The sequence below is a fragment of the Palaemon carinicauda genome, chromosome 41 (assembly GCF_036898095.1).
Source record: "Palaemon carinicauda isolate YSFRI2023 chromosome 41, ASM3689809v2, whole genome shotgun sequence".
NCBI classification, from domain to species: Eukaryota; Metazoa; Arthropoda; class Malacostraca; order Decapoda; family Palaemonidae; genus Palaemon; species Palaemon carinicauda.
In genome coordinates, this window is record NC_090765.1 from 56,623,424 (window position 1) to 56,640,580 (window position 17,157).

Consider the following 17,157-nt stretch of genomic DNA (forward strand, 5'->3'; position numbering starts at 1 on the left):
AAACCTTCCATATATAAACTATAAAATTAAAATAGACAAGAGGAAGAGAAATTAAGCTATCAATCAATATATTTCCTTACCATTTACTGTGAGTTTGATAAGAGCAGACAGACCTCCTCCGACTCCATTCGAAGCTTCGCAAAGGTACTGTCCTTCGTCCTCCGCCCTCGCGCCCATGATTAGCAGGCTTCCGTTATTGGCTACTCCAACGCCCACGCCCATGCCACTGCCTAGGATTGGGGTGTACTGACCGGGTTGATTCTCTGGAGAGGGGGGGGGGAGGGGGAGGAATGTAGGTATTGTTAATGAATGTTAATAAATAGCATTTGTAAGGAACTATGTTAACTGCGATAATAGTTACTCTAAATATATATATATATATATATATATATATATATATATATATATATATATATATATATATATATATACTAATTGCACTAAATAAGAGCATTATATACTTACATATAAATGAAAACATTTTTAAATTAATGACTCTCAATTGAACTATCCTATAATACCTGAAGGCATCATGAGATATAATAAGAGGGACACTCAGTAGAGCGCAGACCTCCACCGCGGCAGCTTATATCTCTCGACCTTTTGCTTGACCGTAACCTTGACCTTTGACCTTGACCTTGATGTTGGAGGTCATTAAGGTTCAAATGTACTAAAATATTTGATTTTGGAGGTCATTAAGGTTTAAATATACTAAAACATTTGATATTGGAGGTCATTAAGGTTTAAATATACTAAAACATTTGATATTGGGGGTCATTAAGGTTTAAATATACTAAAACATTTAATGTTGGAGGTCATCATAGTTCAAATATACCGAACCGTTTTATGTTCGAGGTTATTAAGGTTAACATATTCTTGAATATTTGATGTAGGAGGTCATTAAGTTTCAAATATACTAAAATATTTGAAGTTGGGTGTCATTTAAGTTGAAATATACCAAAACATTTGATACAAGAATCTATTAAGTTTCAAATATACTAAAACATTTGATGTTGGAGGTAATTCAGGTTCCAATATGCAGTACTTAAATGATTAATGTTTGAGGTCATTAAGGTTCAAATATACTAAAATATTTGACGCTGGAGATCATTAAGGTTCAAATATACAAAAATATTCTATGTTGGAGGTTATTAAGGTTCATACATACTAAAATATTTGATGTTGGAGTTCCTTAAAGTTTAAATATACCAAAAATTTATGTTAGAGGTCATTAAGTTTCAAATATACTAAAACATTTGATGTTGGAGGTCATTAAGGTTCATATATACTAAAATATTTGATGTTGGAGGTCATTAAGGTTTAAATATACTAAAATATTTGATTTTGGAAGTCATTGAGGTTGAAATATACTAAAGTATTTGATGGATATTATCAAATACCGGTTGTACTAAGATATCTATAGTTCTCACACACCTCTGGTTCTCCTCCAGGACACTTTGGGTGTAGGGAATCCTTGGGCATGGCAGGGTATGTGCACGGTGCCCCCAAGGGTGATGGACGTATCCCTAGGAGCTTCTAACCACGCAGGAGGGACTGTCGAAGCAGAGACACTCATCAATGGTTTGATTTCCCTTCAACTAAATAAGATAAATATAAAAGCAACATATCATCGTCTTGTAGTTGGCTGAGAAAAAAAGACGTTTATCTTATTATTTTGCTGTTTAAAATTAGAGTTAATAATAATATCTTTAATTAGCTTGATATACTGTATTTTATTTCGTCTTTTGGCACCTCGAATAAGCATCCTTTTAGATTCGATAAATTTCATAGTAATGTATATTCCAGGTTTACTGGTATATTTCTCTTATATGTTCTGGATATCTCTCTCATAATGATCATATTTTTGTTTTCTTTGAAATCTGAAAATAGATATTTGATTATGAACATATATATGTAGTTTGGATGCCATTTAAAAAACATATTACGTTTATCAAATCTGAAAAGCAAAGTTCAAATATGTGCAAATAGTCAACAAATCTTGAAGTCTAACTCAAACAAAAGACTTGAGAGAAATTTTGATTAGAACTTCATAATCAGGATGAAAATCTATAAATTTCTAAATTTTAATGAGATGAAATCAGCTTTTGATTAAATTCTTAAAATAGGAAACAGCATTTTTAAGTTTGCATTAATGATTCTGCTACCAATAATTGTAAGACATTTTGATAAGAACCTTAAAATCAGGATGAAAATTGATAAATTTCTAAATTCTAATGAAATGAAAACAACTTTTGATTAAATTCTTAAAACAGAAGACATTCTTAAGTTCGCGTTAATGATTCTGCTACTAATAATTGTAAGAAATTTTGATAACAACCTCGTAATCAGGATGAAAATTGATAAATTCCTAAATTTCAATGAGATCAAATCAGCTTTTGATTAAATTGTTAAAACCAAAGACATTCTTAAGTTCGCGTTAATGACTCAACTACCAATAATTGTATAAAATTTTTATTGATAAGAACCTTAAAATCAGGATGAAAATTAATAAATTTCTAAATTTTAATGAGATGAAATCAACTTTAATTAAATTCTTAAAATGACGCTGTTAACAATTGCACGACAACAATTTTCATAAAAATTTTCCTTATATATAATAAAGAGATTTTGGTACATGCAATAGTGAATGCAAATGAGATTAATGATAAAAGAGTGTTAGAATATGTAATTAGTATTCCATTAAAGGCTTTGACTCCTCACAGCTGATCAAGACATCTTCTAATAATGCAATATTCTACGTAAGCTCTCAATGCCACGGATTTCCAATATGCAGACATAGTGTAATAATAGCAATAATTAATAACAATATAGAACTATAAGGAAAAAGATTGGTGCGATGGAAATATAATAAAAGTATTTATTTTCTTGACTTGTGTGATGTGTGTGTTTTCGTATGTTACTCTATAATAAATAAAAAAGATTTCCAATTTTACAATATCTAGAATTCTATTCAGACATATAGTCAATTCTTTTTAGTGAGGCAGATTTGCACCGACTCGCAGGGGTGCCCTTTTAGCACGGAAAAGTTTCCTGATCGCTGATTGGTTGGACAAGATAATTCTAACCAATCAGATAGCAGGAAACTTTTTCAGAGCTAAAAGGGCACCGCTGCGAGTCGGTGCAAATGCGCCTCACTAAAAAGAATTGAGTATAGTATAATAATAGCAATAATTAATAACAATATAGAACTATAAGGAAAAGATTGGTGCGATGGAAATATAATAAAATATATTTATTTTCTTGACTTGTGTGGTGTACGTGTGTTTGTATATTACACAATAAAAAAAATCCATTTACAATATCTAGAAATCTATGCAGACATAGTATAATAATAACAATAATAATAAATAACAGTATCGAATTATAAGATAAAATATTGGTGCAATGGAAATATAATAAAAGTATTTATTTTCTTGACTGGTGTGACGTGTGTTTTTTGTATCTTATTCTATAACCAAAAAAAAAATCCATTTTACAATATTTTGAATTCTTTGCAGACATAGTATAATAATAGCAATAATGATGAATAACAATATAGAACTATAAGAAAAACGATTGGTGCAATGGAAATATCACAATGAATATATCCATTTTCTTAACTTGTGTGATATGTGTCTTTGCACCTTACACTACAAAAAAAAAAAAAAAAAAAATCCATTTCACAATATCTAGAATTCTAGATGATGCAAATATCTCCCGGAATACTGGGTATATTATGTACTATTCTAGCATTTGGGAGAAAAAAAAAATCCTAATTCCTTTTTTTATATCTATACTATGTAAAGCAGTTCGTAAGCTGCTAATAAACCCAGAATTAAGAGATTTAAAAGTCATAAAGTTCGCATTTCGCCTGTACATCTGAAACTTTTTTTTTTTTTTTTTTTTTTTTTGGAAATACGAGGTTTGTAAAGCCAAAGTAACGGTCGATCTTTTCACGAGAGGGACATTTACGTAAATGGGCGGTTTTAGGCTTTGTGGTTTTTTTTTTTTTTTTTTTTTTTTTTTGGAAGGATTCATCTGTTGTGGTGTTGAGGGTTATGGCATGGTCGTTATGTATGTGTGTATATATATATATATATATATATATATATATATATATATATATATATATATATATATATGTATATGTATATATATACATATATATACATATATATGTATATATATATATATATATTTATATATATACATATATATATGTATATATATACATATATATGTATATACATATATATATGTATATATATATACATATATATTATATACATATATATATATATATATATATATATATATATATATATATATAAATATATATATATATATATATATATATATATATATATATATATATATATATATATATATATATATATATATATATATATATATATATATATATATATATATATAAAAGCATACCTACACACACAATGATGAGGTTAAAGATTTACCAATATTATTTAAATGAGTTATTTGAGAATCATTACTCCACGCTCAGCTCTCCCCGTCTTTCGGGTAGTGGGGAGAGGAATTAGCCATTCCCTGGTGTGAGAGGGGGATGCTTGTGTGTCTGTGCACATATCTATTTAAATATTCCGCAGTCATTTTTGACGGATTGCGTACGCTAGTGGAGGAATATTATAAGTCCCAAAATTTCATGTTGGTCATGTCTTCGTAAATAACCAATTTTAAAGACATTTTTAGCATAAAGATGCTCTTTTTTGGTACACATTGAAATTTTGACTCAAATTACCGATCCTTTATTTGAAGAATATGTATCAAGGACCAGTCCCTATTGCCTCAGCCAACAAAGTTGGAAGGAGGTTATGTTTTCACCCTTGTTTATGTGTTTGTGTTCGTTTGTTTGTTTGTGTTTGTGAACAGATTCCTGGACACAATTTCAATAATGAAACTTGCAGGGATTAAATGTTATGTAAAAAGCTGGAAATTATTATATTTTGGAAGGTCAAGGTCAAAGGACAAGGTCACGGTTAAGCAAAATGTCCAATTCACTCAGCCATACGTTTCATCGTTGTCACAGAGACTTCAAACATATTTGAATGTATGAAAATCCACACCATTAATACATGTTAAGGACGAAGGTCAAGGTCAAGCAAAAGGTCAAGAAATAAGCTGCCGCGGCGGAGGTTTGCGCTCTACTGAGTGCCCCTCTAGTTCTGTCTAATATTATTTTCTTTTTTAACTCAATGAACTTTCAAGTCTCCTCTGCTATGAGCTAACTCTTGTAATATGCAGTCATATAAAATCGTTTTAGCCTCTAATCTTTCTGGGTTTAGAACCCTTTAAATAAACATGGCATTTAGATGGCTTTGAGATAAGAAACTGAAATCAAGAAATATTAAATATTAGATACGAAATGAAGTTTAAGGTATTCTAAAATTCAGATATTCATGCATATTTCGTTCGCTATATGTGCATTGACCTTTATAGTACAACTGTCGTGTACTGAATAATGTACAAATACTAGTGTACGCGACCCATTCAAGAATGACGGCTAAATATTTAGATAGATATGCACGCTCACACAACCCCCTTTCATAAGGGTATGACTACTCTCTCTCTCGCCCTTAAAAAAGCGAGTGCAACTGCCCTGTGCTGCATAATATGCAAATAATAGTGTACGCAACCCATTCAAGAATGTCGGATGATTAGATAGATATGCACAAACTCAAGGGTATGACTACTCTCTCTCCCATATACCAGAGGGACGGGGAGAGTTGAGCGTGGCGACCTATCTATCTATCTATATATATATATATATATATATGGATGAAAATAAACACAATATCGTGTTTAAATAAAGACAAATCTCTACCTCGTACTTGGGATCGAACCCTAGCCCCTTTAAATGAAAGGCCAGGTCGCTTCCAACCATGCCACCAGAGGTAAATATATATATATATATATATATATACACAGTATGTATATATATAGATATATAGATATTTATATATATATATATATATATATAAATTTACATGTATATACATTTATATATATATATATATATATATATATTTATATATATATGTGCTCTTTATTATATAAGAGAGATTAAAATAGGGGTTGTTGAATTCACTGCCAATGACGCACACCGATTCAGATCCCAAAAAAAGTCTTTTATTAACACAGAGAGAGAGAGAGAGAGAGAGAGAGAGAGAGAGAGAGAGACCTTATCATTACTCCAAGTGAAAAATAGTCTTGTATTATGTGGTCGAGAGAGAGAGAGAGAGAGAGAGAGAGAGAGAGAGACCTTATCATTACTCCAAGTGAAAAATAGTCTTGTATTATGTGTTCGAGAGAGAGAGAGAGAGAGAGAGGAGAGAGAGAGAGAGACCTTATCATTACTCCAAGTGAAAAATAGTCTTGTATTATGTGTTCGAGGAGAGAGAGAGAGAGAGAGAGAGGAGAGAGACCTTATCATTACTCCAAGTTGAAAAATAGTCTTGTATTATGTGGTCGAGAGAGAGAGAGAGAGAGAGAGAGAGAGAGACCTTATCATTACTCCAAGTGAAAAATAGTCTTGTATTATGTGTTCGAGAGAGAGAGAGAGAGAGAGAGAGAGAGAGAGAGACCTTATCATTACTGCAAGTGAAAAATAGTCTTGTATTATGTGTTCGAGAGAGAGAGAGAGAGAGAGAGAGAGAGACCTCATCATTACTCCAAGTGAAAAATAGTCTTGTATTATGTGTTCGAGAGAGAGAGAGAGAGAGAGAGAGAGAGAGACCTTATCATTACTCCAAGTGAAAAATAGTCTTGTATTATGTGGTCGAGAGAGAGAGAGAGAGAGAGGAGAGAGAGAGAGAGAGAGACCTTATCATTACTCCAAGTGAAAAATAGTCTTGTATTATGTGGTCGAGAGAGAGAGAGAGAGAGAGAGAGAGGGAGAGAGAGACCTTATCATTACTCCAAGTGAAAAATAGTCTTGTATTATGTGGTCGAGAGAGAGAGAGAGAGAGAGAGAGAGAGAGAGACCTTATCATTACTCCAAGTGAAAAATAGTCTTGTATTATGTGGTCGAGAGAGAGAGAGAGAGAGAGAGAGAGAGGAGCGAGAGAGAGAGAGAGAGAGAGGAGGGAGAGAGAGACCCTATCATTACTCCAAGTGAAAAATAGTCTTGTATTATGTGTTCGAGAGAGAGAGAGAGAGAGAGAGAGAGAGAGCTTATCATTACTTCAAGTGAAAAATAGTCTTGTATTATGTGTTCTCGAGAGAGAGAGAGAGAGAGGAGAGAGAGAGAGAGAGAGAGACAGAGAGAGAAAGAGAGAGAGAGAGATTATAATACGCACTCTAATCAACCAACAAACATTTATAATTAAAAAGGAGGATCGCCAATCGGCAAATCATAACTTCATAAGGATTTTCACGAATTATATAATTCTTAAATAGAAAAAAAGGTAAACAATTCCCCAGATATACAGTCCTCGTCCACCACAGTCACAGAAGCCATGCATAATATATCATTCCTATTCTGAAGGAAAAGGGGAGGGGAGAAATATAGAGAAATATAGAGAAATATAGAGAAATATCAGCAGAGAAATAGCGATGAATAATAATATATGCTATTTGCCTGCAGGACCCAACCCTGGCTTAAATGTTAAATGGGAAGTAATATGGGAATATGAATAATTGGTCATTTAGAAGGGGCCAAAAATATGTACGATTTTGTAGTTGGTGTTATGCTTTCTCTCTCTCTCTCTCTCTCTCTCTCTCTCTCTCTCTATATATTATATATATGCATATATATACAGTATATTATATATATATATGTATATATATACATATGTATGCATATATATATATATATATATGTCTATATATACACACACACACACACACATATATATATATATATATATAATATATATATATGCATATATATATGTCTATATATATATATATATATACATACATACACACACACACACACACACATATATATATATATAGATATATATATATATAATCCCAATAGTCACTGTGCCTCTGTTATCCTATAAGCGGCAAATTACATACCAGGTTGTTAGCAAACTGCTGTTGGTATCATTGTATGGTGGAGACAGACAGAGATAGATAGATGATCGTCCCAAAATATATACTACTATATAATTAAAACCTAGAAGCTTCAATAAGGTAATCATCACGCCCCTCACCCACAGAGTGGACCGCCCCTCACCGCGCCCCCCTCGGAAGTCTTGACTACCCAGGGTTGCCACAACCGAATCATCAGAATCAAAGATGACAATTTCATCATCATTTTTTGATGAAGTGGATATTGTAACACGTTTGGAAGTTGAAGGGAAATCTTCCTTACGCAGGGTGAATCTAAGGTCCAGTTTCCCGTGTCAGTTAAGGAGGGATACGACCATCGAGGGGCATAGATATACCAGGTCAATTGGTTAGTCTTCTGATGAAATCGTAGATCAAATAATGCGTAATGAAAATGGTATTCTATTTATGAGCGAGATCAAGTTCGGATGAAATATACGAAATGTGAGAGAGAGAGAGAGAGAGAGAGAGAGAGAGAGAGAGAGAGAGTGAGAGCATATTGCTAGTCTTGGAGTCCCGCTGTTGCGTATTTAAGAAAAAAGGTATATGCCACAAATGGAATGAGAAATATATATATATATATATATATATATATACAGTATATATATATTTAAAGGTGTCTAGTTTAAGTAAAGGTTTAAAGGTCGATCATGAATGTTGGAGGCAAGGAACAGTGACATTGCCGTAGCAAGCAGGACAATGTCTTAGAGACTGACCATATACACATATGATCAGTACCCAAGCTAGGACCAAGGAGGGCCAGGCAATAGCTGCTGATGACTCAGCAGATAGACCTATAGGCTCCCACAAACTAACCCCCATCCTTATCTCAAAAGGATGTTGAGGTTGCAGCGACCAAAGGAGCTGACGAGTTTGAGCGGGACTCGAACCCCAACCTGGCGATCACCATGCAAGGACGTTACCAAGAGGCCACCACAACCATTACCGGGCTGAGAAAGGTTATATTTTTATGGGTTTTTATAAATTATTCTCAATGTGGTAGCCTACGTGAAACATCCCAGACTGGCGATCTGCCAGACTGGGGTTCGAGCCACGCTCAAACTCGATAGTTCCTTTTATCTACAACCTCGCTATCCTTAATTCAATTGATCTTAACTGACATTACTTCTCTTGTGGATGATTTATTCCCTTCTTTCCTTTCCTCACTGAGTTATTTCCCTGTTGGGGACCTGGGGTTTATAACATTCTGCTTTACCAACTAGGGTTGTAGCTTAGCTAATAATAATAATAATAATAATAATAATAATAAAAATAGGGATTTTGGAGGAGACAATAGGTCTGCCTGCTGAGTCATCAGCAGACATTGCCTGGCCCTTCCTGGTCCCAGCTTAGGTGGAGAGCGGCGTTTGGGCGCTGATCATACGTATATATGGTCAGTCTCAATGGTACTGCCCTACTAGAGCATTTTTGGTATCCCTTGCCTCTGCCATTCACGAGTGACCTTTAAACCATTGAACATAAACAAGTGAATAGCTTTGCCAAACCTCTCCCGCAAACTATTATTATTATTATTATTATTATTATTATTATTACTGGCCAAGCTACAACCCTAGCTGGAAAAGCAAGATGCTATAACCCTAAGGACTCCAACAGGGAAAAATAGCCCAGTGAGGAAAGTAAATAAGGAAATAAATAAATGATGAGAATAATTTAACAATATATTCTAAAAACAGTAAAAGTCAAAACAGATAAGTCCTATATAAACTATTAACAACGTTAAAAACAGATGTGTCATGTATAAACTAAAAAAAGACTCATGTCAGCCTGGTCAACATAAAAAAAAAATTTGCTCCAACTCTGATCTTTTGAAGTTCTACTGATTCAACTACCGGATTAGGAAGATCATTCCACAACTTGGTCACAGCTGGAATAAAACTTCTAGAATACTGTGTATTATCAAGTAACCCCATTGCTCATGGATCGAGGGTATTCAATAACTATTAATAAATGTTATCATTTGCTATCCGGTGAAATATGAATGTATTAATTAAAACATTTAGGTGCAGGAATAAATGAAAATAGGGGCATATTCATTCGTGCCTTTCAAATTATCCTTAGTTTCCGTTGTTATAAAATAGCAAATTAATGATAATTGATTACCTATTACTATGAATGTTATAATTTTCCTTATTGGCAGAACTCAAAAACAAGAAAACAAACAGAAAAATTAATGATACAGAGATTAATGACAAGATAAAGTATAGGTTTAAAGCTTCAAAGGCCGCTCATGAATGGCAGAGGCAAGGGACAGGGGCATTGCCCTAGCAAGCAGGATATTGTCCTAGAGACTGACCTTATATACATATGAAAAGCGCCCAAATCCCTTCTTCATCCAAGCTAGGACCAAGGATGGCCAGGCAATGACTGGTGATGACTCAGCAAGGATAGTGAGGTTGCAGCTACAAAAGAAACTAACGAGTTTGAGCGGGACTCGAACCCCAGTCTGCTGTTTATCAGCCAGGGACGTTACTACATCGGCCACCACAACCCTAATTACTCCGTTATTTACATCAATTGTGATATTTCTTTTCAACTTTTAAAAAATTCAACGAACCGACACCTAAAGATATCAATCACAGACTCTTTAGCTATGGTAGGCAGCTTTTCTAGGAGAAGGACACTCCAAAATCAAACCATAGTTCTCTAGTCTTGGGTAGTGCCATAGCCTCGGTACCATGGTCTTCCACTGTCAAGGGTTAGAGTTCTCTTGCTTGAGGGTACACTAGGGAACACTATTCTATCTCGTTTCTCTTCCTCTTTTTTTTGTTAAAGTTTTCATAGTTTATATAGGAATTATTTATTTAAATGTCATTGTTCTTAAATATATTATTTTTCCTTGTTTCCTTTCCTCACTGGACTATTTTTCCTGTTGAGGCCCCTGGGCTTATAGCGTCCTGCTTTTCCAACTAGGAGTGTAGCTTAGCGAGTAATAATAATAATAATAATCTGCCGATAATAGATGTGGCCTAGAAATCAATATTTGAAATTTGGAATCCTAACAGGATATAATTATATGCCAGTAAGGCTTGATTGATTGATTGATTGATTGATAGTTTTCTGGCATCCTTCAGTAAGGGTTGAGGTGCCCGACTGATATAGACGTTTGTTGTGATAATTATTATTTGATAGTATTAGTTTTTTGGAACCAGATGTATAGAAATTACTTAAAGCAACGTTGGGGTAATTTTGAAAAAAAAAAGAAAAAAAAAACCAATTGATTGCTGTGTTAATATAGGATTTCACGAAACACAATAAGACACGTATTGTTATAATGTTTAGTTTGTTATGAAGAAAAAAAAAATGTTTTACTATATGTTTTTTTATATGATATTTCATTGACTAGGCACCGACCACCCCCGTCCCCCTAAAAAAAAAAAAAAAAAAAAAAAAAAAGATTTAAATACGTAGTTAAGCCCGCACTGTTTAGTCATAGATTTTTATTTCATTTGAATGCAAGAAAAGGAAACTTTGAGCAATGAAAATTAAACATGGAGTTTTTACTGTAAATTCATCTTTAAATCTACAAGAAATCTATAATCATCCTGGAAATTGTATCTTTTTTTTACTTTACAGATTTTATAATATTCTTAAATATTTGTTCCTAACACCTTCCTGTTTTTGATTGCAAACACAACATATTTGTGAAATCGAAAAAAATATTTTCTGTGATATACTTTTTTTTTTTTTTTTAATGTTTCAGATTATTATTAAGGGTGCTTAAAAAAAGGTAAAGATATTACCATTTAATAAGTGTATGTATATGATACATACATAATGAACCTGCATATTTAATGAAATCTGTGTGAGTATGTTTTTTTTTTGTGTTCCTAAAATTGTATTCATAAAATAAATCAGTGTATTTTATTTTAGATATTCATATTGCGTTCATATCTTTCACAAATACCAACGAAAAAGAATTTCCTGATATTCTTTTGGTAGCAAAATCAAATCCAATTAAATTTTTCAAAATATTTCATTCTTAAATTTTAAAATTGATCGAATATCATGAGGCTGATTAGCTCTTGCTGACATCTTGATAAATCTACGCTGACTTTTTTTTTTCCGTTGGAATTTGGAAGATTCTGAACTGGCTTTTAAATTTTATTTCGCATTTATATGTGATGCCCGTGGTATGTATATATATATATATATATATATACATACATTTATATACAGTATATATATACATATATATTTATGTGTATATATATATATATATATATACATATATATACATATATATATATATATATATATTTATATAGATTTAGATATTATGCTTGTATATATATATATATATACATATATATATATATAAATGTATATATATATATATATATATATATGTATATATATATATATATATACATATATATATATATATATATATATATATATGTATATATATATATATATACATATATATATATATATATATATATATATATATATATATATATATATATATATATATGTATATATATATATATATATATATATATATATATATATATATATATATACATATACGGCTCTGTCGACAAAGGATCTTCTGAAATCAAACTGGATAAGAATTGGGTGAGAGGATAAGGGAAAAAAATGAATTCATCCATCGATCCAAAAATGAAAATGGAAGGATCAAAAAACACATTCAGAGGCATGCTAATAAAACCATGCACAAAAAAAAATCTTCCTTTTTTTTCAATATATAAAAAAAGGACAAAGAAGATTTAAAAAAAAAATACAAGCAAAATATTACCTGTCATATGACGTCCATCGTCTCAAAAATCTGACTTTCAAAACTTTTTTTTTTTTTTTTTTGTCCGTGTGATATCTCATGATTTACAAAAATTTGGATCAACGAGATTTTTTTTTTTTACACTTTTCAAAAATAAAGAAATGATTATTCTTCGAAGGGGTTTGGGAGATGAGATAGAAAATAAATAAGTGCTTGGTGTTGGCCAAAAATCAATGCGAAACATCAACGTAAATATATTAGCAATTAGCAAATAAATTTTGGAGATTTAAGTGTTGCGATATATTCATAGCTCTTTGTTTATCTGTACATAGATATATTTACTTGTTAAATTTTGTGTATTTTTAAAGAAATATTTAACATTGTAAAATCCAGCTACATAGTGTTAAAAAGAATGATATTAATGTTTATCGATACAAAAATATATTTAATTGTTAAGTGTGATGTATTTCTACATAAATATTAAGGATACTGAACATTGCAATATCCGGCTACATAGTATTAAAAAGATTTATATTAATGATTATCTGTACATAAATATATTTACTTGTTAAGTGTGATGTATTCCTATATAAATACTAAGGACACTGAAAATTTTTCAATATCCGTACTAAGAGTATGAACGTATTTCACATTCGGGGCATATTTAATAATTGGTATGGGATTATGATTAGTAAATTAACATGTTTTAATGGTGGTGTAAGTATACTAATAAATTTATCATTCTTTAACAAGATAATTCTGATAAATACAAGAAAGCTTTTTCATTCATAATTCCTATTGTATTTATGATTTTTAAATAACTAGGGACATTTAAAAAGACATTAGTATTTAAAAGAATATGGGAGCATATATATGATCAAAGAATATTGAATTTGTTGAAAAATTATATTTTAATAAATATTCATTCATATATAACATCAATGGCTTTTGGAAGATCCTAACTATAATTATGAATGTACTATAGATCAGTTTTAAATCAATAAGATCAATATTTATATTTTGAATCATATTTAAACATATCTGTGTATGTATATGATCAGGTTTCTATAAGAGATCCTAGACAAATTGTTTATCAAAATGGAAATGAAATTAAATTTATTTGTCGATTTCCAAATATCTGAATATGTATTGTACGTAACTACAAAATAAAGTGTGATATGATCTACATCGAGTACAGATATCAGAGTGTATTTTAAATGTTTGTCTATATTTATAGAGGCAATGATCTAAATGTTCAAACTGAAAATGTGTGTCATGGAGTACCTATTTCAAAATATTTGATCATATAAGTGTCTGCAAAATGTTTGGTAACCTGATCTACATTAAGGACTGATACTCGAGAGTATTATCATCTAAATGTTGGAACTGAAGATGTTGTCATGGAGTATCTATTTTAATATATTTGAACACATGTGTCCATAAAATGTCTGGTAACCTGATCTATATTAAGGACTGATACTCGAGTGTATTATTATCTAAATGTTGGAACTAAATATGTTGTCATGGAGTATCTATTTTAATATATTTGAACATACATGTGTCCATAAAATGTCTGGTAACCTGATCTACATTAAGGACTGATATTCAAGTGTATTATTATCTAAATGTTGGAAATAAAGATGTGTGTCATGGAGTATCTATTTTGAAGCTTTTTAACATGTGTCTATAAAATGTGTGGTAACCTGATCTACATTAAGGACTGACATTCAAGTGTATTATTATCTAAATGTTGGAACTGAAGACGCAAGTGTATCAAGAAGATTGTGTCTGAAGGCCTATCACTATCGGAGATTGTGTCTGAAGGCCTATCCCTATCAGAGATTGTGTCTGAAGGCCTATCACTATCGGAGATTGTGTCTGAAGGCCTATCACTATCGGAGATTGTGTCTGAAGGCCTATCTCTATCGGAGATTGTGTCTGAAGGCCTATCTCTATCGGAGATTGTGTCTGAAGGCCTATCTCTATCGGAGATTGTGTCTGAAGGCTTATCACTATCGGAGATTGCTTCTGAAGGCCTATCTCTATCGGAGATTGTGTCTGAAGGCCTATCTCTATCGGAGATTGTGTCTGAAGGTCTAACTCTATCGGAGATTGTGTCTGAAGACCTATCTCTATCAGGGATTGTGTCTGAAGACCTATCTCTATCAGGGATTGTGTCTGAAGGCCTATCTCTATCGGAGATTGTGTCTGAAGGCCTATCTGTATCGGAGATTGTGTCTGAAGGCCTATCTGTATCGGAGATTGTGTCTGAAGGCCTATCTCTATCAGGGATTGTGTCTGAAGGCCTATCTCTATCGGAGATTGTGTCTGAAGGCCTATCTGTATCGGAGATTGTGTCTGAAGGCCTATCTGTATCGGAGATTGTGTCTGAAGGCCTATCTCTATCAGGGATTGTGTCTGAAGGCCTATCTCTATCGGAGATTGTGTCTGAAGGCCTATCTGTATCGGAGATTGTGTCTGAAGGCCTATCTCTATCGGAGATTGTGTCTGAAGGCCTATCTCTATCGGAGATTGTGTCTGAAGGCCTATCTCTATCGGAGATTGTGTCTGAAGGCCTATCACTATCGGAGATTGTGTCTGAAGGCCTATCTCTATCGGAGATTGTGTCTGAAGGCCTATCTCTATCGGAGATTGTGTCTGAAGGCCTATCTCTATCGGAGATTGTGTCTGAAGGCCTATCTCTATCGGAGATTGTGTCTGAAGGCCTATCACTATCGGAGATTGTGTCTGAAGGCCTATCTGTATCGGAGATTGTGTCTGAAGGCCTATCACTATCGGAGATTGTGTCTGAAGGCCTATCTGTATCGGAGATTGTGTCTGAAGGCCTATCTGTATCGGAGATTGTGTCTGAAGGCCTATCTCTATCGGAGATTGTGTCTGAAGGCCTATCTCTATCGGAGATTGTGTCTGAAGGCCTATCACTATCGGAGATTGTGTCTGAAGGCCTATCTCTATCGGAGATTGTGTCTGAAGGCCTATCTCTATCGGAGATTGTGTCTGAAGGCCTATCACTATCGGAGATTGTGTCTGAAGGCCTATCTGTATCGGAGATTGTGTCTGAAGGCCTATCACTATCGGAGATTGTGTCTGAAGGCCTATCTGTATCGGAGATTGTGTCTGAAGGCCTATCACTATCGGAGATTGTGTCTGAAGGCCTATCTCTATCGGAGATTGTGTCTGAAGGCCTATCACTATCGGAGATTGTGTCTGAAGGCCTATCTCTATCGGAGATTGTGTCTGAAGGCCTATCTCTATCGGAGATTGTGTCTGAAGGCCTATCTGTATCGGAGATTGTGTCTGAAGGCCTATCACTATCGGAGATTGTGTCTGAAGGCCTATCTCTATCGGAGATTGTGTCTGAAGGCCTATCTGTATCAGAGATTGTGTCTGAAGGCCTATCACTATCGGAGATTGTGTCTGAAGGCCTATCTCTATCGGAGATTGTGTCTGAAGGCCTATCTGTATCGGAGATTGTGTCTGAAGGCCTATCACTATCGGAGATTGTGTCTGAAGGCCTATCACTATCGGAGATTGTGTCTGAAGGCCTATCTCTATCGGAGATTGTGTCTGAAGGCCTATCTGTATCGGAGATTGTGTCTGAAGGCCTATCACTATCGGAGATTGTGTCTGAAGGCCTATCACTATCGGAGATTGTGTCTGAAGGCCTATCTGTATCGGAGATTGTGTCTGAAGGCCTATCACTATCGGAGATTGTGTCTGAAGGCCTATCCCTATCAGAGATTGTGTCTGAAGGCCTATCACTATCGGAGATTGTGTCTGAAGGCCTATCACTATCGGAGATTGTGTCTGAACGCCTATCTCTATCGGAGATTGTGTCTGAAGGCCTATCACTATCGGAGATTGTGTCTGAAGGCCTATCACTATCGGAGATTGTGTCTGAAGGCCTATCACTATCGGAGATTGTGTCTGAAGGCCTATCACTATCGGAGATTGTGTCTGAAGGCCTATCTCTATCGGAGATTGTGTCTGAAGGCCTATCTGTATCGGAGATTGTGTCTGAAGGCCTATCACTATCGGAGATTATGTCTGAAGGCCTATCTCTATCGGAGATTGTGTCTGAAGGCCTATCTGTATCGGAGATTGTGTCTGAAGGCCTATCACTATCGGAGATTGTGTCTGAAGGCCTATCTCTATCGGAGATTGTGTCTGAAGGCCTATCACTATCGGAGATTGTGTCTGAAGGCCTATCTGTATCAGAGATTGTGTCTGAAGTCCTCTCTCTTTCGGATATTGTGTCTGAAGGTCTAACTCTATCGGAGATT

The 17,157-nt window shown here is 33.6% G+C and overlaps 1 protein-coding gene across 1 annotated transcript in view; it reads right to left on the reverse strand.

Moving 5' to 3' along the window:
* LOC137632433 (cell adhesion molecule Dscam2-like) overlaps positions 1-17,157 on the reverse strand; it is a 187,160-nt gene that overhangs the window by 54,517 nt on the left and 115,486 nt on the right. The window contains 2 exon segments of the mRNA XM_068364365.1: positions 81-263; positions 1,435-1,554. Of these exon segments, the coding sequence (XP_068220466.1) occupies positions 81-263; positions 1,435-1,554 (303 nt within the window).